The sequence below is a fragment of the Dasypus novemcinctus genome, chromosome 3 (assembly GCF_030445035.2).
Source record: "Dasypus novemcinctus isolate mDasNov1 chromosome 3, mDasNov1.1.hap2, whole genome shotgun sequence".
Classification (NCBI taxonomy): domain Eukaryota; kingdom Metazoa; phylum Chordata; class Mammalia; order Cingulata; family Dasypodidae; genus Dasypus; species Dasypus novemcinctus.
In genome coordinates, this window is record NC_080675.1 from 122,971,418 (window position 1) to 122,998,816 (window position 27,399).

The 27,399-nt window shown below is 38.5% G+C and overlaps 1 protein-coding gene across 1 annotated transcript in view; it reads right to left on the bottom strand.

Moving 5' to 3' along the window:
• The window catches only part of TMOD3 (tropomodulin 3), an 86,997-nt gene that overhangs the window by 35,364 nt on the left and 24,234 nt on the right, over positions 1 to 27,399 (bottom strand). Inside the window, exons 2-3 of the mRNA XM_023589849.3 lie at positions 8,715 to 8,916; positions 6,807 to 6,963 (exon numbers count right to left, since the gene is read on the bottom strand). Of these exons, the coding sequence (XP_023445617.1) occupies positions 6,807 to 6,963; positions 8,715 to 8,840 (283 nt within the window). The 5' untranslated portion in view covers positions 8,841 to 8,916. The remainder of the gene's footprint in view (positions 1 to 6,806; positions 6,964 to 8,714; positions 8,917 to 27,399) is intronic.

The following is a 27,399-nucleotide window of genomic DNA, read 5'->3' on the forward strand; positions in this document are numbered from 1 at the left end:
TTTCCTCTAAAGAAAGGTACTCAGCAAAGTTAGGGAAGCTTTTTTAGAATAAGAGAGTTTTTTGGAAAGCTAAGATAATTGTGAATAAATTACTTGAAAAGTATATGAGAAATCCCTAGTTTTAGATCAGTCTGATTACATTTACCTTTAGAAAGGTTACTGCACGTGAGATGGGGGTGGAGGGGTAGACAGAAACTTAAGGGCACACCAAGTCTCAGAGTGGGGAAGGAAAAACAACAAAAAAACCATGGATGGCTCCACCCCAAGGGCCAAAAGGAAGAACAGGAGCACTCAGCAGGGAAGGGAGGAGCCCAGCTGTAGCAGTTTGATATGGTTATGAATTCCATAAATAGATACTGGATTATGCTTGTCATCTGATCTGGTCCTGGGCATGATTGAATTATGATTAGGGTGTTGAGTCCCCACCCACTAAGGGGTGGGGACAGATAAAAGGCATGGCAAAGGACAGAGCTGAGGGTTTCTGATGTTGGAGTTTTGATGTTGGAGGTTGATGCTGAAGACTTAAGCTGGAGCCCCAGGAAGAAGCTCACAGAGGAAAGAGAAGCCAGCCCCAGGAAGAAAGGAACCTTGAACCCAGAGAAAAGTAAGCCCCAGGAACGTAGGAACCCAGGAAGCCTGGACCCTCACAAAAGTCGGCAGCCATCTTGCTCCAAACAGACTTTGGTGAGGGAAGTAATTTATGCTTTATGGCCTGGTATTTGTAAGCTCCTACCCCAAATAAATACCCTTTATAAAAACCAACCGATTTCTGGTATTTTGCATCAGTACCCCTTTGGCTGACTAATACACCAGCCTTAATGAATAAACAGCTCAAAAGCAATTAAGTGGTGAACCTAATTCACTGTAGTGTAAGAGGTGAGTTTTCTGCTCTGGTCAATCCATGGAATAAGGCACACTGGGAAAAGAAATCTTAATCGAGGTAAGGGTGAAGCATGACTTAGAAATGGGGAGAAGACCCAGGAAAGCAAAGCAAAAGGAAAGTCAGTAAGAAATATTAACGACTAGGGCAAATTATCTCTCTAGGTGACAAATTTATGGCAAGGCTCCATCCCTCATCTACCTTGAAACTAGAATATTCAAGATACATAAAAATATGATAGAAACAGTAATCAGCTGTGAAGTCAGCCCTCTGCGTTTTCCCAATTTTCAGGAATAAGAAGCTAGATGAATACTCTCATTCACCCTTGTCCTGGTTATGTCTCTGTTACATATTTTGCAAAATTTCAAGGAGGAAGAGGTAAAAAGTTGCACATTTCCAACATTTTAACATTATATCTTCAAGTAAAAGGAAATATATTAATTATGTTGTTTTAATTTCTTTTTTCTCTTTTTTTTTTTGCAAGGGAGTAACAAGTTTATTAAGAAACAAGAAAAGAGATAAGTACACAGTATGATACATGGATTGCGGGCATGGTACAGGATGTGTCTTGCTTTTTTAAATTCTTTTTGGCCTTAGGAGGCACCAGGGACCAAACCCGGGACCTCCCATGTGGCAAGCAGGCACTCAACAGCTTGAGCCTCATCTGCTTCCTGTTTTAATTTTCTTAAACATTTATTCTCAACATTTTGAACAGACTCATAGGAAAAATATTTCCATTTATCTTCGCCAAGATTATCTGATACCATGAAATTATTCCTATCATAAACTTTAGATTTAGATGAACATGTATATGTTGTGGATTCTACTATAAGTAATTCACTTAAAAACAATCCTTAATACATCTTTTGTCAGTTGTCTATACTAGCTGTCTAATACCTCCTTTTTGCTGTTAATAAAACTATACTATTTAAAGTAGAGCATTGGGAAGTGGATGTGGCTCAAGCGATTCAGCTCCCACCTATCACGTGGGAGGTCCCGCGTTTGGTTCCTGGTGCCTCCTAAAGAAAATGACAGGCAAATGCGGCAAGCTGACACAACAAGAGACACAAGAAGAAGAAACATAACGAGAGACACAACAAAAAGCAGGGAATGGAAGTGGTTCAAGTGATTAGGCGCTTCCCTCCCACATAGGAGGCCCCAGGTTCAGGTCCTGATGCCTCCTAAAGAAACAAAGACAATGAACAGACACAGCAAGTGCAAATGAGGGGATGGGGAGAAATAAATAAATTTTTTTTAAAAGTAGAGCAGTAACTGTGTGGGACAGAATGTTCCCAGAAAAGCATCTAAGACATAATGGCTTGATGTTCACTTAATGAGGATTAATCCCTTCTTCTCAGATGAACATCCTCTTTCAATCTGTCAAACACACAATTATAAACAATCATATACAAATCATGCAACGAAGTTACTAATTTATCTGTATATTATAATTTTCAAGTGTCTTCTTTTTAAAACACTTTGATATGAAATAATCTAAAAAGATAAAACTGGCATGAATATATAGGTTTTGCTCTTGGTCAACAGAAAAAAATTCCTAAAATGTGCCATTTCCAGTTTTGCCTCCCAACCCTCCTCTCAGTTCTGTATAATTTTGTCTGCAGAAACAAGGTGTACCTTTAAGTGGAAAATAACAAGTATAAGTAACCATCATTTGTTAAGTCTCAAGATGTGAGAAAGTAGTCACCCTTAATGAATAACTAATTCTTCTAGTGGTTTCCAATTTTTTGCTTTAATAAAATTGAATGGTCATCAGATAGATCTTTAACTAATTCAAGTACACCAAAAAAGTAAAATGATTTGTTTCTCAAAAGAAGTAGGTTTGTAAACTGTTTTATGAAGAATAGAATCTCGACTGTCTGGGAAGGAATCCTCAATCTGAAAAACTTTCTCCTCTGAAATAAGTTTTTAAAATAATATTTTTGAAATAAGCTAACTCTTAAGTAAAAAATTAGGGACTCAACCTGTGGGTTTAGGCAGAGAGTCATGGGAGAGATATCTTAAAAAACAAACAAAACAAAGACAAGCCTTTCAAGTTTCACAGCTATTACTGAAGAGGGGATTCGTGTTTATAAGAGGTAGATGAATATTCTGAGGGTCTCCCTGGAATGTGATCAAGATCTTGGGGGCAAGACCCAGAGAGCGGTAGGCATGTTAATGACTAAGGATAGCTAAGGTTAACTGACTGAAGGATAAGAGTCTAGGTGGATTTGAGAAGACTAAAATTGGCTTTCAGCTCTATTTCAAAGAAGAGCTCTACAACCAAAGTTCCGCAATTACTGAAGAGGAATTCTCCTTTCTTCAGGTCTACAGCACCGTGGCACAGCTTTTAAGGCTTGATCCTGATCATTCTAGGGTGGCAGAGCTTGCTTTCCTTAGATGGATTGCTGACACTCAAACTCATCCCTGTGGTTCTGGACCACACTTTCATGACAGAGAGTAGAAATCCCTTGTTTGGTAATAACATCACTCATACTATCCTTTACAGTGAATTCATTGTGCCGATTAACAAGTTTGGTCCTGTACACAAAAACTGTTTGAGGTAGGCAAATTTAGTATTTACCTTTGGAAAAAAGAGATGGAGGCGACGGACTTGGCCCAGTGGTTAGGGCGTCCGTTTACCACATGGGAGGTCCGTGGTTCAAACCCCAGGCCTTCTTGACCCGTGTGGAGCTGGCCCACACGCAGTGCTGATGTGTGCAAGGAGTGCCCTGCCACGCAAGGGTGATCCCCACATAGGGGAGCCCCATGGGCAAGGAGTGCACCCCGTAAGGAGAGCCACCCAGCGTGGAAGAAAATGCAGCCTACCCAGGAGTGGCGCTGCACACACAGAGAGCTGACACAACAAGATGACGCAACAAAAAGAAACAACAGATTCCCGTGCCACTGACAACAACAGAAGAGGACAAAGAAGACGCAGCAAACAGACACAGAGAACAGACAATAGGGGTGGGGGGGAGGGGAGAGAAATAAATAAATAAATAAATCTTTCTAAAAAAAAGGAAGGGGAAAGTGACTGGGAGAGAGCACAAAGGGACCTTCTGGAAGTGCTGACAATGTCTTGACCTGGGTGGTGAACATGGGTATGTTCACTTTATAATTCATTGAGCTGTATACTTAGGATTTGTGCATTTTCTGTAAACAAGTCATACTTCAATAGAAAATTCATTATTTTTAATAAATGCCATGGTTTTAATTGCTGCATCATAGCTACCACTAAGCATTTAATATAGTTAAAAAAGGCAATGAAAATACTGAATGTATTATGAAAGAAAACCCTAAACTGTGAATGCAAAATTACTTGCCTTTTAATTCAGTTACTTTTATTTATTTCTAACTCATCTAAAATCTAAAGCAGGAAATAAGAAAAAATTTAAAAGATACAAAAACAAAACTTGCTACACTATATGTCACTACACAGTATTTTTTCCCTTATAACCCATATTCCTCACCTCTACCACTTCTTCCCTCTCCTATTTTCCACAATTCTTTTCTACCCTCTTTCCCACTTTCCTCTAATCCTCCAAGATCGTTTCCTAGGTAACTGGAGATTTCAAAACAAGAGCCATAACTGGGAAGCTTCCTGGGTCAGTTTAGGACACATGTAGCTCCTCTTTTACATCTTATTTTTCTCTTCCTCTTGTCCTCAAATTCCAGAATATTTCCTGCCATCTCTTTCTCACATCTCTTTCTCTGTTTTTCACCTCCATTCTTCTTCCTAATTATACTGCCTGAAGCACAAATAATAGTAAAAGATCATCAATCAACATTTGTTCTCACAACATTATGTTCTCCTCAATAAGGATATAAAACTATAAACACTATGTTTATATACAGTGTATATACACAGTTTATACACAGTTGTACAGATCAAAATATAAAGAACAGTCTTTTCAATGATGAATGCAAAGCAAATGATGTTTTTGCCTTTGCGATTTCTATACTCCAAAACTCTACATTGATTTTCAACTTTTTTTCTGGTCCAAAACACCTGGGGGACATGACATACTCCCATCTCTAACAGTGGCTAAGGTAGTGATTTCTGGCTGGAAGTGAGGGAGAGGTAGAATCTAAAAAAAGAATGGAGGGGCAGGAGATGATAGATACTATGTGGATTATCTATTCAAAAGTCATTCACTTGCCTCCCTCTACTTTCTAGAGTAGCTAACACGGACTAGTCCAGCTTTCTTTCTTTTTTTTTTTTTTTTGGAGGTTCCAAGGTTGGGGATTGAACCCAGAACCTTGTACGTGGAAAGCTGTTGCTCAACCACTGAGCTACTCTGGTTCCGTTCCAGCTTTCCTTGGAGCTAAGGCAGGAATTCTTAACAAGGGGTCTGTGAGCTTGAATTGAAATCACAAAAATATTTTTCTTGTGGGAACGTGCTGGTGCAGGTGTGATATATTTATTAAATAATACACAGTATAGTGTGGACTTAGTAAAGGGTCCATGGTTTCCATCTGGCTGGCAAAGGGGTCCGTGGAACAAAAAAGGTTAAGAACCCCTGAGCTAAGGGATAGCCATGGGACATAGTTCTGGCTAGTAAGATGTACACCAAATTTTTTGAGGAAGGCTTCCTTCCCAAACAAGAGCTGAAGCCTTACTAGGTTTAAGTGTTATGCTGTAATCCATTCTTCCCACCTGGACTACTAAGGATTCAGATGCAAAAATAGTACTTGGGAGAGCAAATCTTCAGCTCTGCCACTGCTGCCCTCATTCCCCAGCATTCCATACGTGACATCTGAAAGAAGAATATAAGTAGAATCTGGCTTCTTAGGCCAACCTGTAATCTGAGCTGGACTCTATCTAGTCAACAAGCTCAATAATTCCATTTCTTTCATTTCTCTCTCTTTTTTTTTTTTTTTGGAGCTTTTATTTTTAATGTGATTTCTGTACATAAGTATGAGAGTACTCCTTTTACAAATGGAACTGATTACCAGAACAATGACAAAACCAAACTGACCCATTTCTTTCGTTTCAATACTGAAAATTGATATATTACCAGGCCTGAAAAATCAGACACTAGGACCCACAAGGAAAGTCTGAATTAACTGGTATTTATTTTGAAAGATTAGAAATTTAACCTATTTCATGTTACATATTATTATAATAGGATTTTCCAAAACACAATTGCACAGTCTCCACTGAGGATACAAAAGACCAAACACCACAATGGGAGGGACCAGGACTAGAAAAATTTCCTGAAAGTAATGATTATGAAGCATTAGCAATTATAACAATGGAATTCCTATAACTAAGGAAGCCAGCAGGATATCCTTTTAGAAAGGTCTTTGAAAAACAGCATGACTTGTTCTATGGTATTCCACTTTAAAGACAGGAGCTGTAGTACAGCAGAGCTTTGCATCATTTCCATTCTGTGATACACTAGTGATTTTAAAAATTTACCTTGATATACTTTTAGAATTGTTAGAAGAGAGAATTTGGAGTCACATGTAAAATCACTGCATAAAGCAAGCTCATTAAAAAATCATTTAGAAGAAACTTATTAAGTTGATAAAAAATGTAAATTCATAAACTATAATCCACGCTGTGTAGCAATGCTCCAAAATGTACTCATCAAATGCAATGAACGTACCACAGTAATGAAAGCTGTCGATGTGGGATGAGTAGGGAGTGTGAGGAGTGGGGTATATGGGAACCTCTTATATTTTTTATTGTAACATTTTGTGTGATTTATGTATCTTTAAAAAAAAAAAGATAATAAAATATTCTAATTCCAAAAAAAAAAGTAAATAAAGTATCTAAAATATCTAAACACATTTTTAAGTCAACAGTATCACATCTCTATGGTTACCAATTATCTACTTCTAAAAATGACTTTCTCCAGATCCGCCTATAAAAACCAAAATCAAATGCTATCAAATAATGACTTAAAAATTCTGTGCTTACCTTTTTTTTCCCCAGTGTAGGGCACATAGTCTTCCCTGTCCTTATGCTCCAGTGCTTCCTTCTCCAGGTATGAAAGGAGATGCTCTCTATCATATGGCCCCGTAGCTGACTTTGAAGTCTGGTTCTTCTGCCGGAACCCTGCAGGCAGAAGGGCATTCTACCAAAGAGAATGAATCAGCCATTAGAACCACCAATGACGCCAATGCTGTAAGGTTCCACAGATTACCCATATAAGAAAGAATTACAGATTAGAAAGTGATAGTGGCACTAAATACTTCATGGCAAGGTTTTAGGGTAGCAATGTAAAAGTGCTCTAAATCAAAGGCAAAGAAGATTTTTTGATTAGGTAGAATTCACTTACATTACTATTAAAATAGGCACATCTACATTCTCTTCATAAAGTATTCTATTGGAATGAACATCCTTTAGTTCTTAAACTTCCTGGGATAGTAATAAAAAGTTTTCTTAATGTTTAGTAATTGCAGGAAGAAATATACATAACAGATACGTATATACTGAGAATAAGTTTGTCACAAATGAATATTAAGTGACTAGAGACATCATGTTCCTTCATAGTGACCTCCATTCATCATAAAGACCTTCTCATAAAAACAAGTATACGTAACATATAGTGGAATATCAGGAAATTAATGCTTACTTCTTTGTATTTAAACACAATATGAAAGTACAACTTTTATGTATGTATGTATGTGTGTATACATGCACACTAGGATATATTTGCAGCAACCACTGTCATTGCTATGCACGTACCTGAGATACCTGAGATACTCACAGCAAGGGCTATGTCCTTGGGTTTCCATGTGGGTACCCATCTTTTGAATGTGTGGACTGACAGAGTGGAGGAGGTCGGGAGAATTGGGGATGGGACCTTATAGATTACCCTGTAGTCAGTTAGTCAAGAGGTGATGAGACACAGTGAGCACCACCCTTTTGCTTGCTAAAGAGGTGATTCTTCTTTGTCTCACTATTCCTGGGTATTCCTTTGCTTAGAAAATGGCAGGTAGCCAGAAGAGGTCACCAAAAGGACCAACACTCTTTTATAACACCTCACAACACTGGCAGTATGTTGAATCTCATGGGTGGTATGTCAATTTTCATGATAAAGGGTGATCTTATATGGATAATGATACTAGGGAATATTCATTTTACTACTAAAATATTCATTTTACAACTAGAAAATATACCTCTGCAACTTTGGCTATTTGCTGAGATCTGGTAATTTTCACAAAATTCTTTTTATAATGGTACTCTGACAAAAAGATTAAACACAAAGGAGATTCTAACCTTGCACCAATAATTTTTTTTGTAACACAAAACTGTCTATGAGAACATAAAAAACAAACACAAGATATCTATCCTCAAACTTTAAAATCAAAACAAGAACTACAAATGAAGAATCCAGTCCCAACCAACCATCATGTCCTATCCATTTCTATTTCCTATAAAACCATTAACCTGTTTACTCTTTTCCCTCTCCCCCACCATTACTTTGGTTCATGCTATTAGGCAAGCTTGCCTAAATTAATACATTATTAGTCTCCCAGCTGGTCTCCCTGATCATCAGTTCCCTGATGAAGCTCTGGAGAGGCAGAGAGGTTGGCATATATGGATTTGCATTTTACCAAAAATATACCTCCTTGCACAGAAAGAAAAGATTTCTTAGAGAAAAGAAAATTTCAGGAGTTGATAGTTTAGAACAGCCATGTCAATAAAGATAAAGGAGGCAAAAGAGGGGAAAGCAAAAAAAAAGCAAGTTTATTTAGACAAAGAGAAGGAAAGGGAATGTGGGTGCCAGGGAAAAGTTCTGGAAAAAAAAAAAAGAGGGAGCTACCTTGTTTCGAAGGATTTGAAAAGTTACTTCACTTCTCTGTATAAGCTAGCACCTACCTCAGGGTCAAGATCATCCAGAACAGTTTCCAGTTGTTTTAGTTCTATTTCAGATAGATTATCAAGGAGCTCATCTTCATCAACATCCTTGTACTTTTCTAAGTCCTTCCGGAATGGCAGTGCCATGATTTGCAATGTAGGAAGTCACTTAATTTTTGCTATATTCAGTACAGTCAGAAGTGATTTCTGCTTTCTCGTAAAGCTATATAGAGAAAACAAAAAACAAACAAACAAAAAAACCCGCTCATTCAAATCCATCACAACAGCTTCTTGGTTTTGTTTTTTATGTATATTTAAAGGGAAAAAATACAGCCTTCAGAAAATGTTCCAGTAAAAAATCTCAGAACCATTCTGTATATGCCACCCCACTGATTGCCAATGTTGGTTATGGGGGTCTGACTAAATCTATAGGAAAGGATAGTCTCCATTTCCACTGTGTGAATCTCTCCCAAACAAGGTAGGGGTTAACCAATAAGCATATCTTTTTTTTTTTTTAAAGATTTATTTATTTTATTTCTCTTTCCCCCCATTTCCCTGTTGTCTGTTCTCTGAGTCTATTTGCTGCATGTTCTTCTTGGTCCGCTTCTGTTGTTGTCAGCGGTACAGGAATCTGTGTTTCTTTTTGTTGCGTCATCTTGTTGTGTCAGCTCTCCGTGTGTGCGGTGCCATTCCTGGGCAGGCTGCACTTTCTTTCGCGCTGGGCGGCTCTCCTTACGGGGTGCGCTCCTTGCGTGTGGGGCTCTCCGACACAGGGACACCCCTGCGTGGCAAGGCACTCCTTGCGTGCATCAGTGCTGCGCATGGGCCAGCTCCACACGGGTCAAGGAGGCCCGGGGTTTGAACCGCAGACCTCCCATGTGGTAGACGGACACCCTAACCACTGGGCCAAGTCTGCTTCCCAATAAGCATATCTTTCAGATATAACAGGATTGTTCTCTAGAAGAACGTACTTGAAAGTAGTCACATACACAAAAAATAGAAATAAAAATACAGTATTTTGTTAAATCATTTCTATCTATACATATGAACATTTGTCTCATAAAATGTTTCTACCTGTATAAGAAACAAACCTTAGACTTAGTAACATGTCTAAATTTTTTCTGGTTGCAAAATGCCCAAGTAATTTTGTATACAGGAAACTACAGATCTGTGCTGAAAAAAATTAAAGACTTAGATAAAAAGAAAGACATCCCATGATCATGGATCAGAAGACTTAATATCAAGTCTGATCAATTGGGTATCAATTATACCCAATGCAATTTACAGATTCAACACAATCCCAATCAAAATTCCAACAGCCTTGTTTGCAGAAATGGAAAAGTCACTCATCACTTCACGTGGAAGGACAAGAGACCCTATTAGCCAAAACCATTTTGAAAAAGAAGAACAAAGTTGGAAAACTCTTACTTCCCAATAAGAGAACTTATCACAAAGCAATAGTAAACAAAAACAGTGTGGTACAAACACAAACAGGCATAAAGAACATTCTTTCTTCTTTCTGCTCCTTTCTGAGAAGATATCATAAGGTGTATCAATACACACATTATGGGAATCTCAGAAAAAGAAAGGAGCAGAAAGACTATATAAAGAAATAATAGCAGCAAACTTCCCAAATTTAACAAAAGACATGAATATACAAATTCAAGATGCCCGATGAACGCCAAACAGGAGTTTTGGATCCAAATCACACTGTATAATAATAAAACTATTGAATGTAAAAGATAAAGACAGAATTCTGAAATCCACAAGAGAGAAGCAACATGTCACATACAAGGGAGCCTCAATAAGATTAAGTGCCGATTTCTCATCAGAAACCACTGGGGCAAGAAGACAATGAGATAAGATATTTAAAGTGCTAATAGCAAAAAATTGCCAACCAAGAACTCTATATCTGGCAAAACTGTCTTTCATACATAAAAGCTGTGGGGATTCATTAGTGTAAGAAATGCTGTAAGAAATGCTAATGAGAGTTCTGCAGGTTGAAAGAAAAGGACACTAGACAACTGAAGATATATGAAGAAATAAAGATCTCCAGTAAAGATAATGACATGGATAAATAGCAATGCCAAAACTCTTGTATTTTTGGTTTGTAACTCCACTTTTTACTTCCTACCGAATCTAAAAGGCAAATGCATAAATTATAATGATAAATCAATGATTTTAGAGTCATAATGTATAAAATATCTAATTTAGGACAAGAACTATATAAAGGTGGGGGGACAGAAAAGTACAGAAGTATAGTTTACAAGTGCTATTGAAATAAAGTTGGTATCAAAGCCAACTACATTATTACAGATTTAGGATGTAAAATATAAGCCCTATGTTAACCATAAGGAAAATATCAAAGAATACATAAAATCAGAGAGAGGAAGTAGAGTGCAGGTTGCCAGGTGTAGGGGACAGGGGCAATGAAGAGTAAATCAAGCAAAATGATACAATATTTCTATTTGGGATGCAGGAAAAGTTTTAGTAACAGATGATGTTGAAGGTATTGAAAATTTGTGAATGTCATTAATCGCACTGAAATGCATGCATGGGAGGGCTCGGATGGGAAGAATTATGTTGTAAAATGTTTCCACAATTAAAAAAAACAAAAGGAAGAAATAGAAAATAGAGAGATAATGACCAATAAATGAATTACATTATACTAGATGGGTCTAAAGCAGGAGAAAAGGCCCAAAGGAGCATTATTGGGCAATAAGAAAAAAAATATGACTACTAAATTTCTTGAACTTGATAACTGTACTAAAGGTAATTACATAAGTGAATAATCTTGTTCTTAGGAAATGTATAAGTGTTCAAGGAGTATGATGTGTGCAACCTGTGATCAAATGTTCAGAAAACGGATGGATGGATAGGAAGAATGATAGAGCAAAGGTGGCAAAAGTGTTAAAATTGGTGGTCAAAATTGGTAGATCTGGGTATCTGGGAATTAGGGGTTTGCTGGAGTTCTCTGTATAAGGTTTTATTAATTTTGCAATTTTCCTGTAAATTTAAAATTATTTCAAAATTTAAAATTTTTGAAAGGATTAAATAGTCCAGTGTACACTATCATATATATACACCTCCAGCCAAGTGGGTACACTTATGTTATCTTATGACTCTTTCCCCTACTCATAGTTGGCTGGATGCAAGGATGATTCAGGATAATGACCCCTGGCTAACTGCTAGGTGGAAAAGATGAGCTGAGCCAATCAAATTCTACTCTGAGGAATTTAAACCAAAAGACCCATAGTTAGCAAGAAGAGTTAAACTGATAAGTCATACATATTCAGGGCTAAGGCACATTATGAACCATGTGAAATTTGAAGTTGAAACTACTAGTTTGAGAGGAAAATGAATCAGATCCCCAAAGACAAGAAAGGAACTATGAGAAAATAAATGCATAAAATCCCTTGATTCTACTGGCCAATCCCTCTCTGACCCAAATGCCTTTCCCTAATGGTTCACTCTGTATTCTAAAATAAACTTTGCATGCCCTGACTAGAACTAAAACTGGTACAGATTGGGGATATACAGAACATGCCTTCAAAGAAAATGTTGAATTGGCCATGGCATTAGAGTGCGGAGTTAAATGAGAATGCTAAGATGGAAAGCTAGCAAAACCGGATGTATAATGGTGACACATACACTAAAGCAGTCGTCTGTGATTTCTTGGGAACCAGAATATGTGCCCAAAGCGGGCAAGTCTTTAGAGGACTGGATAGCCAAATGAACTTTTTTCAGCCCTAAATAAAGTATAGCAAAAAGCAATAAGTGGAGACCTCTGGGAAGGTGGAAGATTAGAGAGCCAGAGGGATCACTTCTCTCCCAGAAATAATTGCTAGAGGACAGGTGGAGACTGTCTGGAGGGCTCACAACACCAGGGGAAGGGAAGACACCACCCAGAAGAGAAAGGGTGTGAAGTAAAGGAGTTTTGGCTGGTTGCAAAATCCCATGAGTAGAGCTACAAAAGGAGCACCAGGCGCCCTTCCTACCACCAACAAAACAAAGGGCATCCTGCAGACCACAGCAGCTGTGGACTGAGGAGGTTGTGGGGGTCCTCCTCCCCAAGGAAAGGTTAGAGGGAGGGACACAGCCTATAGCAAATTCAGATTTTAGCCAGCAAACTTGGTCTGCTGCATTGGAGGGATCACACACTTCCAGGAGAGTTGGGATCTCAACATGGTTTAATGTGAGAGCAGTCCAGGAGCTAAAAATAATTTGCCTTCTCAAACACCCTCCCTACTGCCCTAGGCTGATTGCTGAGGAGGCGAAGGGAGAGAGGGTGTGGCTGGACAAGGAAGGAGAACAGCTTCTGAGAAAGTTTGTTTGTGAGGCTTGGCCAGCCTTGAGGACATTGCTTCTGCACCTCCCACGAGAGGAATTCTACTGAATGCATTACACCCTAGTACCTGGGGTCTGAGCTGCAACGTCTTCCAAAGAATGCCACCTGCTATCCAGACAATAAAAGTGCACAAAAAGGGAAAATTAATAAATGAGGCAAGCAGATGCCCTTTATTGTCCTCCCTCTCCAAGGCCCTTGGAAACTGGCCTGTACCCCATTACTGGGTTCTTAGTCCTGGTTCGAGCAGTTAAAAAGGGGCAATCCTAAACATCTAGAACAAGTTGAACTAAAGTTCACAAAACAGTGGTAGCACAGAGTTACTTAACCGTAAATTCCTAGGCAAGAGAGAGAAACTGAACATCATGGTAAACTCCATCAGAATCAGATGCCTAGACATCAGGAAAAATTACAAGCCATACCAAGAAAAAGGAAGCTATGACACAGGCAAAGGAACAAATCAAAGCTCCAGATGAGACATAGGACTTGAAACAGCTCATTGATGAGGTTCACACAAATCTCTTAAATCAAATCATGGAGTTGAAGGACAACATGGCTAAAGAAATAAATGACAGTAAGAAGATACTGGGTGAGCATAAAGAAAAATTTGAAATCTTGGATAAAGAAGTAACAGAGTTTATGGGAATGAAAGACACAACAAGTGATATTAAAATTACAATAGAGGCACACAACAGCAGATCTGAAATCTAGGAAGAAAGAATCAGTGAAGCAGAGGGAAGAACAACTGAAATGGAAGAGAAAGCAAAACAAAGAGAAAAGAATGGAAAAAACTGAGCTGTGGCTCAGGGACTTGAATAACATGACATGTACAAACATACATGTTATGGGAGTTCCATAAGGAGACAAGAAGGGAAAAGGGGCAGAAGGAATATCTGAGGAAATAATAGCCAAAAATTTCCCAACTCGCACAAAAGACATGAATATACATATCTAGAGCACTCCAATTAGAATAAATCCATAGAATGACCCCAAGACACATATTATGCAGATTGCCAAAGATAAAGAAAAAATTCTGAAAGCAGCAATGAAGTATTGAAAAACTTCTAGCCAAGAATTCTGTATCTGGCAAAACTGTCCTTCAACTATGATGGTGAGCTTAAAATAGTCACAGATAAACAAAAACTAAAAGAGTTCATAAACAAGAATCCAGCTCTGCAGGAAACAGTAATGGAAGTTCAGGATACAGAAAAGAAAGGAGATAGAGGTTTGGAGGAGAGTGCAGAAGTGAAGATTATCAGAAAAGTTATCCAAAAAGGTAAAAAGATGGACAAAAATAATATATGACATATGATAAAAAGTCAAAGGATAAAATGGGTGAAGTAATGCCTTTACAGTAATAATACTGAATGTTAATGGATTAAACTCACCAACCAAAAGACATAGGCTGGGGACCAATTTTAATTCAGTGGTTGAGTGCTTGCTTCCTATGTAAGGGTCCCAAGAAAAATCCCTGGTACCTCCTTACACACACACACACACACACACACACACACACCTTGAAAGAATGGATAAGAAAACATGAACCACCACCATCACCACCACAACAAAGAAAACATGAGCCATCCATATGCTGTCTGCAGGAGACTCACCTTAGAACCAAGGAAGCAAAGAGACTGAAAGTGAAATGTTGGAAAAAGATATTTCATGCAAACAGTAACTGAGAGAGAACAAGGGTAGCTATACTAGTGTCAGACAAAACAGCTTTAAATGCAAAAGTGGTAAGAGATGCAGAAAGCCATTATATATTAATAAAAGGGACTACCCACCAGGAAGGAGGAAGTCATAAATATCTATGCGCCTAATCAAGGTGCCTACAAAATACATGAGGAAAACTCTGGCAGAACTAAAAGGAGAAATAGATGTCTCTACAATAACAGTTAGAAACTTCAACATGCCACTCATATCAATATATAGAACAACTAGACAGAAGATAATAAGGAAACAGAGAACTTTAACAATATGATAAACAAGCTGTACCTGACAGACATATACAGAAAAAATTACACTGCAAATCAGCAGAATACATAATTATTTTCAAGTGCTCATGGATCTTTCTCCAGGATAGACCACAAATTGGGCCACCACACAGCTCTTAATAAATTCAAGAAGACTGAAATTATACAAATCACCTTCTCTGATCATAATGGAATGCAGTTATAAATCAATAATAGGTGGGAAACAGGGAAATCTGCAAAATATATGGAGGCTAAACAACATATTCTTAAACGATCAGTGAGTCAAAGAAGAAATTGCAAGAGAAATTAGTAGATATCATGAGACAAATAAAAATGTGAACACAACTTATCAAAACTTATGGGATACACCAAAGGCAGTGCTGAGAGGGAAAATATAGCTCTAAATACCTATATTAAAAGAGAAAATCAAAGAACTGAACAACTGGAGAAACAAGAAAAAGAAGAACAAATCAATCCCAAAGCAAGCAGAAAGAACAAAGATTAGAGTAGAAATAAATTAAATGAAGAACATAAAAACAATAGAGAAAATCAACAAAACCAAAAGCTGGATTTTTGAGAAAATCAATACAATTGACAAACCCTTAGCAAGACTAAGAAAGAAAAAAGAGAAGATGAAAATAAATAAAATCAGAAATGAAAATGGGAATATTATAGTGGGCCCCATAGAAATAAAAAGGATCATATGAGGATACAATGACTCTAGTAATGAAAGAAATTACATTATTGATGTGGAGACAGTGGCCACTGAAGTTGCTGAAGGTAAGGAGAGGGAAAAAGGTGTAATAGGAGGCATTTTGGGGACTTGGGAGTTGTCCTGAATGATACTGCAGGGACAATTGCAGGCTATAATCCACTTTGTGTAGCAGTGCTCCAAAATGTGTTCATCAATTGCAATGAATGTACCAAACTAATGAAAGAAGTTGATTCGGAAAAAGTGGGGAGTGTGGGGAGTAGAACATATGTGAATCCCCTATTTATTTTTAATGTAACATTGTGTGATCTGTGTATCTTTTAAAAATAGGGAAGCAGACTTGGCCCAATGGATAGGACGTCCGTCTACCATATGGGAGGTCCCCGGTTCAAACCCCGGGCCTCCTTGACCTGTGGGGAGCTGGTCCCCGCGCAGTGCTGATGTGCGCAAGGAGTGCCATGTCACGCAGGGGTGCCCCCCACGTAGGGGAGCCCCACGCACAAGGAGTGAGCCCTGTAAAGAGAGCTGCCCAGTGTGAAAGCAAGTGCAGCCTGCCCAAGAATGGTGCCGCACACACGGAGAGCTGACACAACAAGATGACGCAACAAAAAGAGACACAGATTCCAGTGCCGCTGACAACAGAAGCGGACAAAGAAGAACACACAGCAAATGGACACAGAGAGCAGACAACTGGGAGGGGGAAGGGGAGAGAATAAATAAATAAAATAAATCTTAAAAAATTAATAAATAAAAAATATTTTTTAAAAAGAGGATATATGAGAAACTGTATGCCAACAAATTAGACAACCTAGATGAAATGATCAAATTCCTACAAATGTACTAACAACCTAAATTGATGCTACAAGAAATATCAAAACTCAACAAGCTAATCACAAGCAAAGATATTGAATAAGCCATCTATATGCTGTCTACGAGAGACTAATCTTAGACCCAAGGATAACAATAGATTGAAAGTGAAAGGATGGATGGGAAGCAGATGTGGTTCAAGTGAAAGAGCTTCTGCCTATCATATGGGAGGACCTGGGTTCAATCCCTGGGCCCTTCTGGTAAAAAAGAAGAGAAAGTGTGCTCTTACAGCAAGCAGTGCCTGTGCAAGTGACCACACGGTGAGCCAGTGCCTTGTGCAAGTGAATCACACTGCAAGATGATGATGCATCTAAAAGAGACAAGGGGAGAGTCAAGGTGAATCACAGCAGAGACCAGGAACTGAGGTGGCGCAATTGACAGGGAACCTCTCTCCCCATCAGAGGTCGCCAGGATTGAATCCCAGTGAGTCCTAGAGGAGAGAAAATGAGAAGAGAAGACAACACAGACAGCAAAAATATCAGGATGGGAGGAGGGGAAAGGGGGAATAAATAAATCTTAAAAAAAAAAGTGAAAGGACAGAAAAAGATATTTCATGCATACAGTAAACAAAAGGAAAAAAAAAACAGCTGGAGTAGTTATATTGGATGAAATAAACTTTAATATTATTAGAGACAAGGAAGGACATTATACATTAATAAAAGGGGACTTCACCAGGAAGAATTAACAATCATAAATGTATATGCACTTAATAGGATGCCCCAAATGACATGAGACAAACACTGGCAAAACTGACGGGAGACCCGGGGATGAGCCTCCCTGGCAACGAGGGACCACTATCAAATACCAACTGATGATGCAACTGGAAAAGGACCTTATATGGAAGGTTCAATGCGGATCAGCAGAATATCCATGTCTACATAAAATAACATGACTTTAAAATGCTGTTTGACCTAAAGTAAGGGGGAAATGGAAAGGAGAAATGAGTTTATATGGCTACGAGTTTCTAAAAAAGAGTCTGGAGGCTGGCAGAAGGATTGCCCTCATGCACAACTGAGCAGAGTCAGAGAGACAGATAAAGCAGATACAACCCCCAGATATTGGTTCCTATGAAGGCTAAAGAGACCCATGAGAGTTATGGTCATGGCCGATGGGGTTTACTACCAGGGCAGATGGCCCCTCTCTGGAAATGGTGTTTATGTGTGATGAATCTGGACTCAGATGGGATCTCCCTTCATAAGACTTTCATACTAATCTGCTGGAGGTGCAGTTAACGTTGGGGTTTAAGATATAGTTAGGGGATTTGAATCTCTGGACTAATAATGTGATAGCCAGGTCCTGAGCCTCAACAGACTCCAGCACCTACAATCTGATTTATTGGACTTACCACACTCAGCTAAGATGGAGTTGAAGAAGGACAATCACCACACCATGGAGCCTAGAGCGATTACAACTGAAAATGGGAGGATGGCAGCCAGCATCCATGTGGATCTGAGCCTCCTCTTGACATAGAGGTGCAATGGACACAACCAATCCAATGTCCACATAGAAGAGATGGCATTGGATTGGGAAAAGTGGACATGGTGGACGATGGGTATGGGGAAGGGCAGGAAGAGATGAGAGGTGGGGGCGTATTTGGGATGTGGAGCTGCCCTGGATGGCGCCTCGGGGGTGATCACCAGACATCGTGGATCCTCACAGGGCCCACTGGATGGAATGGAGGAGAGTATGGGCCATGATGTGGACCATTGTCTATGAGGTGCAGAGGTGCCCAAAGATGTACTTACCAAATCCAATGGATGTGTCATGATGATGGGAACGAGTGTTGCTGGGGGGGGAGAGGGGGGGTGGGGGGGTGGGGTTGAATGGGACCTCACATATATATTTTTAATGTAATATTATTACAAAGTCAATAAAAAAAAAACTGACGGGAGAAATAGGTATCTTTACAATAATAGTTGGAGACTCTCAGCTTTGGACAGAACCTCTGGGCAGAGGATCAGTAAAGAAAGAGAGCTAGACTAATATGATAAATGACTAAACCTAATGGATATACAGAACATTGTATCCCCAAACAGCAGGATATACATTATTCTCAAGTGTTCACGGATCTTTCTCCAGGATAGACCATATGTTGGGTCACAAGACAGATCTCAATAAATTCAGAAAGACTGAAATCATACAAAGCACTTTCTCTGATCGTAATGGAATAAAGCTGGAACTCAGCAACAGGTGGGAAAAGGGAACATTCACAAACATATGGAGATGAAACAACACACTTTAAATAATCAGTGGGTCAAGGAAGAAATCGCAAGATAAATCAATAAATATCTCAAGACAAATGAAAATAAGAACACAACATATCAGAACCTATGGGAAGGCAATGCTGAGAAATTCACAGTTCTCAATACTTACATTAAAAAAGAAGAGTAAAAATAAATGACCTAACTATACAACTGGAGGAACTAGAAAAAGGATAGCAAACTATTCCCAAAGAAAGCAGAAGGAACGAAGTAACAAAGATCAGAGCAGAAATAAATGACATTGAGGAGGAAAAAAAAAATAGAATTAACAAAACCAAAATTTGTTTCTTCAAGAAGATTAACAAAATCAACCAACCCTTAGCTAGGCTGACAAAGAAAAAAAGAGAGAAGATTCAAGTAAATAAAATAAAAAGTGAAAACAGACATTACTACTGACCCCACAAAAATAGAAGAAAATAAGAGGATACAATGAACAACTGTATGCCAATAAACTAGACTATGTAGATGAAATGGAAAATTTCCTAGGAACGTATGAACAACCTACACTGACCCTAGAATAAACAGGACACCTCAACAAAACATTCACAAATAAAGAGACTGAAATAGTCATCAAACAACTCCCCAAAATGAAAAGCCCAGGACCAGACAGTTTCACAGGTAAATTCTACCAAGCATTCAAAGATTTAATACCAATCTTACTCAAACCTTTCCAAAAAATGGTGAACAAGAAGGAACACTGCCCAACTCATTCTATGAAGCCAATATCACCCTAATACTAAAGCCAGATAAAGATATTATGAAAAAAATAAAATTACAGATTCATTTCCCTAATGAATAGGGATGCAAAAATCTTCAACAAAATACTTGCTAGTTGAATCCAACAACACATTAAAAGAATTATTCATCATGATCAATGAGTTTATTACCAGACATTCAAGGGTGGAGCAACACAAGAAAATCAATCAGTGTAATAAATCACATTAATAAAGCAAAGAAAAAATCACATGATCATGTCGATTGATTCAGAAAAGGCATTCGACAAAATACAGCATCCTTTCTTTATAAAAACACTCCAAAAGATAGTATTTGAAGGAAACTTTCTTAACATGATAAAGGCCATATATGAAAAACCCACAGCTAACACTGTACTTAACAGTGAAAGACTGAAAGCTTCCCTGCTGAGATTAGGAACAAGACAAGAATGCTCACTGTCACCACTGATGTTCATTAGCGCTAGAGGGAGAAGCGGATGTGGTTGAAGCAACTGGGCTCCTGTCTACTATATGGGAGGTCCAGGGTTCAATTCCCAGGGCCTCCTGGTGAAGGCAAGCTGGCCCATGCAGGAGTGCTGGCCCAAGCAGAGAGCTGGTGCAGCAAGATGATGCAACAAAAAAAGACAGAGGAGAGACACTAAGAGATGCAGCAAAGCAGGAAGCTGAGGTGGCACAAGAGACTGAACACCTCTCTCTCACTCTGGAAGGTCCCAGGATTGGTTCCTGGTGCTGCCTAAACAGAAGACAAGCAGACATAGAAGAACACATAGCAAATGGACACATGGACACAGAGAGCAGACAATGGGGCGGGGAGGGGGGGGACGGAGAGGATAATAAATAAATCTTAAAAATAAAATAGTGCTAGAGGTTCTAACTAGAGCAATCAGGCAAGAAAAAGAAATAAAAGGCATTCAAATCAGAAAAGAAGTAAAACTTCCACTATCTGCAGATGATACTAACCTATAACTACAAAGTCCCAAAAAACCTACAACAAAGCTGCAAAGCGGCTAAAGCCAAAAAATTATTTCAGCAGAGTGGCAGGATAAAAGAATAACAAGTAAAAATCAACAATGTTTCTATACATTCATAATGCATAACCTGAGGAGGAAGTCAGGAAAAAAATTCCATTCACAATAGTGACTAAAAGAATCAAATATTTAGGAATAAACTTAACCAAGGATGTAAAGCACTTATATTCAGAAAACTACAATGCATTGCTAAAAGAAATCAAGCATGAATATTAGGAAACGTCTTAAAAAGGAAGAACGAAGTTGGGGAACTCTCACTTCCAGACTTTAAATCCTATTACCTTGCCACAGTGGTAAAAACTGCATGGTACTGGCATAAAGATGGACACATAGACCAATGGAACCAAACTGATGGTTGAGAAACAGACCCTCACATCTATGGTCAAGTAATTTTTTAACAAGGCTTTCAAACCCACCCAACCAGGGCAGAACAGTCTAGTCAACAAATAGGGCTGGGAGAATTAGATAGCCATATCCAAAGAAAGAAAGATGATCGCTATCTCTCTGTATACAAAAATTAACTCAAAGTGGATCAAAGACCTAAATATAAAAGCCAGAACCATAAAGCTCCTGGAAGAAAATGAAGGGAAACAAACATCTTCAGGTCCTGGTGGTAGATGATGGATTCTTAAACCTTACACCAAAAGCACAAGCAACAAAAGAAAAGCATGTATAAATGGGACCACCTCAAACTTAAACACTTTTCTGATTCAAAGGACTTTGTCAAGAAGGTGCAAAGGCAGCCCACTCAACAGGAGAAAATATTTGGAAACCACATTTCTTTTCTTTTTTTTTACCAGGAGGTTCCAGGGTTCTCCATATGGTACATGGGAATTCAATTGCCTGAGCCACAGCTGCTTCCTGCACATTTCTGATAAGGGGTTCAATTTCTATGCTATATAGAGAAATCACACAATTCAACAATTAAAGAGCAAGCAATCAATATTAAAATGGGCAAAAACCTTAGACATTTCTCCCAAAAGGAAATACAAATGGCCAAAAAGCACATGAAAAAATGTTCCGTATCACTTGCTATTAGGGAAATGCAAATCAAAATGAAAATGAGATATCATCTCATACCAGATGGAGTGGCCATTATTAATAAAATAGAAAACTAGTGCTGGAGAGGATGTGGAGAAACAGGAACACTCCTTCACTGTTGGTGAGAATGTAAAATGGTGTACCCTCTGTGGAAGGCAGTTTGGCGGTTCCTCAGGAAGCTAGATATAGAACTGCCACATGATCCAGCAATTCCTAGACAAGGAATATATCCAGAAGAACTGAAAACAATGATGTGAACAGATATTTACATACCAATGCTTATAGTGACATTATTCACAATTGCCAAAGGATGGAAAACAACCCAAGTGTCCCTCAACTGAGGAATGGATAAACAAAATATTGTATATACGTGTGATGGAATACCATGTTGCTGTAAGAAGAAATGAAATTGGTACACATATAACATGAATGAACCTTGAAGACATTATACTTCAAGTGAAGTAAGCCAGACACAAAAGGACAAATATTGCATGGCCTAACTAATATGAACTAAATATGAAGAACAAATACAAGAAATCTGGTGGCTTCTTGCTCCCTAACCCAGTCCCCCTCTGTAACCACTAATCTGGCCTCCGTTTCTAACGCTGTCATTTTTAAAACATTATATATATATATAGAATCATACAATACGTAATCTTTTGGAATTGGCTTTTACCATTCAGCTTAAATTCCTAGAGATTCATCCAAGTTGTTGCATGTATCAAGAGTTCATTCTTTTTTTTTTTTACTTTTTATTGCTGAATAATCCATGGTATGGATGTATTGCAGTTTTACCATTCAGCTGTTGAAGGACATCTGGGTTGATTCCAGTTCATGACTACTATAAATAAAGCTGCTATGAACATTTGTGTACAGTTTTTTTGGGCAAATATAACTAGTCAGATCCTGTTAATTCCACTTTTTACAATCTTCTGATGGCATCTCATTTCAATCAGAATTTTTATGGTCTTACAAAGGCCTGAAATGCCCACAAGAGGCCTATAAGATCTCCCCTACTCCATCATCCTTCCCCCCCCCACCCCCCACCTTTTTTTAAACAATACTGACCTTTTGCTCTTGCTCGAACAAAGCAAGCACACTCCTGCCTCAGAGCCTTTTCAAATGTTCTTTCTGCCTGGAACACTCTTCTCTCAGACAGTTAAATGACTTGCTCTCTTACTTCCTCACCTCCTTAAGGTCTCTGATTAGAGGGGACTTCCTTGGCAACAATATATATAGTATCAATCCCCATATGTTCCCCCACTGCTGCACAAGGGAATCTATTTTCTTAACCTGTATTTCCCTCTATATTTTATCTGACATGTGTAGGATGTTTCTTCCTATATCATTCAAAATTAGGAAGCTATTTGAGAAATAAGAAATACTTCTTTTTTAGGTTATGAATTAATAGACAAGCTAATTTTATGCTACTTAACTCCATATTTTATACTTGCTTGTGTTAAATTACTGAAATAGACTTTGTCCCCCCAAATTTTCCATATTTAAAATATATATATATATATATATATCTCTACTCACTGGAATGGTTAAGATTAAAAAAGAATGAGAATATCAAGTGCTGGCAAGGACATGGAGGAATTGCAACTCTCATAAATTGCTGCTGGAAACATGAGTTCATTCATCCACGCTGGAAAACTGTTTACAGGACCTACTAAAACTAAACATACAATTATCTTAAAGACAAAGCAATTTTACCCCTAGCTATATACCACAGAAAAAAGAGGGCAGCGGACTTGGCCCAGTGGTTAGGGTGTCCGTCTACCACATGGGAGGTCTGCGGTTCAAACCCCGGGCCTCCTTGACCCGTGTGGAGCTGGCTAATGCGTAGTGCTGATGCGCATAAGGAGTATCCTGCTATGCAGGGGTGTCCTCCACGTAGGGGAGCCCCACGCGCAAGGAGTGCGCCCCATAAGGAGAGCCACCCAGCGTGAAAGAAAGTGCAGCCTGCCCAGGCATGGTGCCGCACACATGGAGAACTGACACAAGATGACGCAACAATAACAACAAAAAGAAACACAGATTCCCGTGCCGCTGACAACAACAGAAGCAGACAAAGACGACGCAGCAAACAGACATAGAGAACAGACAACTGGGGTGGGGGGGGGAAGGGAGAGAAATAAATAAATTAAATAAATCTTAAAAAAAAAAAGAAAAAGGAGTACATGTGATTATAAAAGAAATGTACAGGAATGTTCACAGAAGCTTTATTCATAATATCCCCAAACTGAAAACCACCTAAATGTCCATCAACAAGAGAATGCCCAGGTGAATTGTGGTATATTCATAAATGGAATTCTACATTGTAATAAACAGCAACTATTGATATAAAAAAATGAAACTCATATGCATTATGCTGGAAGGGGGGGAAGCCAGGCATAAAAGAATACACACTACATAATTTCATTTATATGAAATTCGAGACTAGGTAAAACTAATCCATGGGGACAAAAATCAGAACAGCAATTGCGGATATTCATTAGAAAGGGATACAAGGAAACATTTTGATGAAAATGTGCTATATCTTGAACAGGGTGGCAATTCACAGGTATATACATATGGAGAAACTGTGCTGAGTTCTACAATTAAGATTTGTTCCTCTTACTTTAAGTTATACCTCAAAAACATGTAAAATATATACTTGCTTTATGCAAGTAATTATATGTACTTGATGTTGAGAATAAAAAAAGTTTTCACAAACTTAAAAAGGGCTGATTTTTGTGTAGCCATGGTAACAAATAGCCATCAAAAATTGATCAGCAATTTGCCTTTGCCAACTAATCACTTCTGAAAGTCAGGCGATCACAACAGACTACTTCAATAAACTTTCCTCTGAGTGCCAGCAACCAATCAACAAACCCAGCCAAATAATCATGTTTCTACATATGATGTCAGCCCACATTCATGGCCCCTGAAAGTATGCCAATCCCTGAATTCCATAGTTCCCAAAAATTCCATGTACGAAATCAGTCTCCTGCTCAGAAAGATGATGTCTGACCAGCATTCTCTCTCTCCCTTACTATTGTGAATATTAAATTCGGGTTTGCTTTTAACTTCAGATATTGAGTGGTGGTCTCATCGTCTTTTTATGATGCTAAAGAAAACCTTAAGAGATAAGGTATTTTTTTTAAGTATTTCAATGATGATATACAGCAGACAACAGAAGTTAGAATTGGAATATTTCATCATATAAATAGCCAAGTGATTTTCTGAATTGGAAATGGTTCACCATCCAATAATTTCCTAAGTATCTTTTTTTTTTTTTTCCGGACCTGGCTACAGAATTAATTTGGAAACAGTGTTAAACTAAGTTGTCCCTGCCTGAAGATTTTAACATTTAAAGCACTGAAATGCTTTCATATGTTGGTCGTGAGTTTCATCTAAGCTGGTATAAGAACTGTTCTCTTTGATGGAGGAGGATGAAGAAACTGTTACCACTTGTTCCTGGGATTATTAAAAAAGAAACTGAGTATAAATATGTCAGGGTTAGTGCGCAGCAGATTTCTAAATTGCAAAGTTTTTAAAAAACTTCATAAGGTCATTTCCTTTTGATGAACTTATGATTCTAAATGACACTAACTATAACCAAAAAGTTTACTGTGTCTACCACATCCAAAGCACTGTACACACAGAATTTACCTTCTAAAAAAATGAAGCCCATATTATTTTAGTTGTATATATTACTTTCATGGTAAAAAAGACATTTCTTAAAGGAAATAAATTGTATGTTAAACCTATCTTTCTATTACGTTCACTGACTCTTATACACAATGAAGCCTAAAAGACAGTAACATTAAATAATGATTTTTGGGAAACTGACTTTGGCCCAGTGGTTAGGACGTCTGTCTACCACATGGGAGGTCCGCAGTTCAAGCCCCCGGTCTTCTTGACCCGTGTGGAGCTGGCCATGCGCAGTGCTGATGCGCGCAGGGAGTGCCGTGCCACGCAGGGGTGTCCCCCGCGTGGGGGAGCCCCACGCGCAGGGAGTGCGCCCGTGAGGAGAGTCGCCCAGCGCAAAGGAGGGAGCAGCCTGCCCAGGAATGGCGCCGCCCACACTTCCCGTGCTGCTGACAACAGAAGCGGACAGAGAGACAAGACGCAGCGGGTAGACACCAAGAACAGACAACCAGGGGAGGGGGGGAAATTAAATAGATAAATGGATCTTTGAAAAAAAAAAAATGATTTTTGTGGTATTCTTGGGATGCTAGAGGTGACTCAGACATGGGCACATTTGAGAGGGGCAGCTGCTTTATACACAGATTTCTGCAAAAATGGTGATTGAAAATTTACATGGAAACAAACCAACCTAAGTATGAGATTAGCTAAGTAGCCCTGTCATATCTACTATTGCCAATGACACCATCTTGAATATTTTAAAAACGAGATTTACAGAGGTTCTCAAAAGCACAAGAAAAAAAAAGGAAGAAGTCTAAAGGTAGCCCCAGAAAACTTGTTGGGGCCAGAATAAAAAAGAGATTTAACTGGAAGCAGGTTACTGAGGGCAACTTTAAAGTAGAAAGCAGCCAGATAATTTTTGGGACTATTACAACAAAATATTCAAAAGGTTACTCATACCTCAGCAAAAGGAATCATTCGACAAGATCCTATGGGGAAACTCTGTGGCTCCCACCTGAGTACCCCACTTCATTTACTGGCTCAAAGCGGCCAAACTAACTCCCAGTCCTATCCCACCTCCTTTTTATTCTTCCCTGTGGAATTGCAGCCAAGGCACGGTTCAATGAGGAACTGACCTCTGCACATTCAGGTAAGTGCCAAAATAACCACACCCAGGGCATACCCTGTTTCTTAGTACCAAAAGTTTATCCAATCATTACTTTCTTTCTTTCTTTGTTTAACAGACTGGGTAGATTAGGAAATGTTGAGGCTTGTCTAAGTTATTGCAAATTCGAAAAATCTTAAAATAGAAATGATACCACATAAATAAGTCTCTGGGGATAATAAGGTTATAGAGCTCTTTATCTCTGCTATTTAACCTAAAAGAGTCTTTCATCAAGCATACTGGGGACAAAATCAAACATTATATGAGGTAACTTGCAAGGAAAGTTTATCATTGCTCAACCATCAATCAAAATCCAAATACATAATGGAGACTAATCTGAGGGTTTTCCTTCTCTCTCTCCCAAAGGGAAGTATTACTATGACTCATTATTCTTTTTGCAAGAATTTCCTTAATCCACCAAGTTAGAAAGTATTCAACTATATACAAAATCCTAAAATAAACTAGGCTAGATTCTAAAAAAAAAATGCTGAGAGCAAGTTGAAGTTAATGCAGTGAACAAAAGGTAAACTGCAGTTATCTTAGTTTCATTTCGTCTGAATTTTTTCAACTTCACCATTTTTCCTCTTATATCGTACAGATTTATTAAGTACCTTTCACATTTAATTTACTGTCCTCTGTGTGTGTGTGGCGGGGGCGGGGGGAATAGCGTTGGATTGGAGGGGTAGGACATGGGGAGAGAAGAGAGATCATGAGAATGAAAGGGAGAGAATTTGAAAAAATTACACAGCACAGATTCCCATTCTCTCTTTACCCCTTAAAAATGTTTTTAAATGGGAATTTAAGGGATCACAAGAATCAAACATAGGGAAAATAGGTGGAGATTGCAATATTCAATTGTAGAGTACATGTCAAATGTAGGTACAAATGTAGTATTTTTCTATTTTCTTTTGATACAACGTTGCTGTTTCTCAATTTACAAAAGT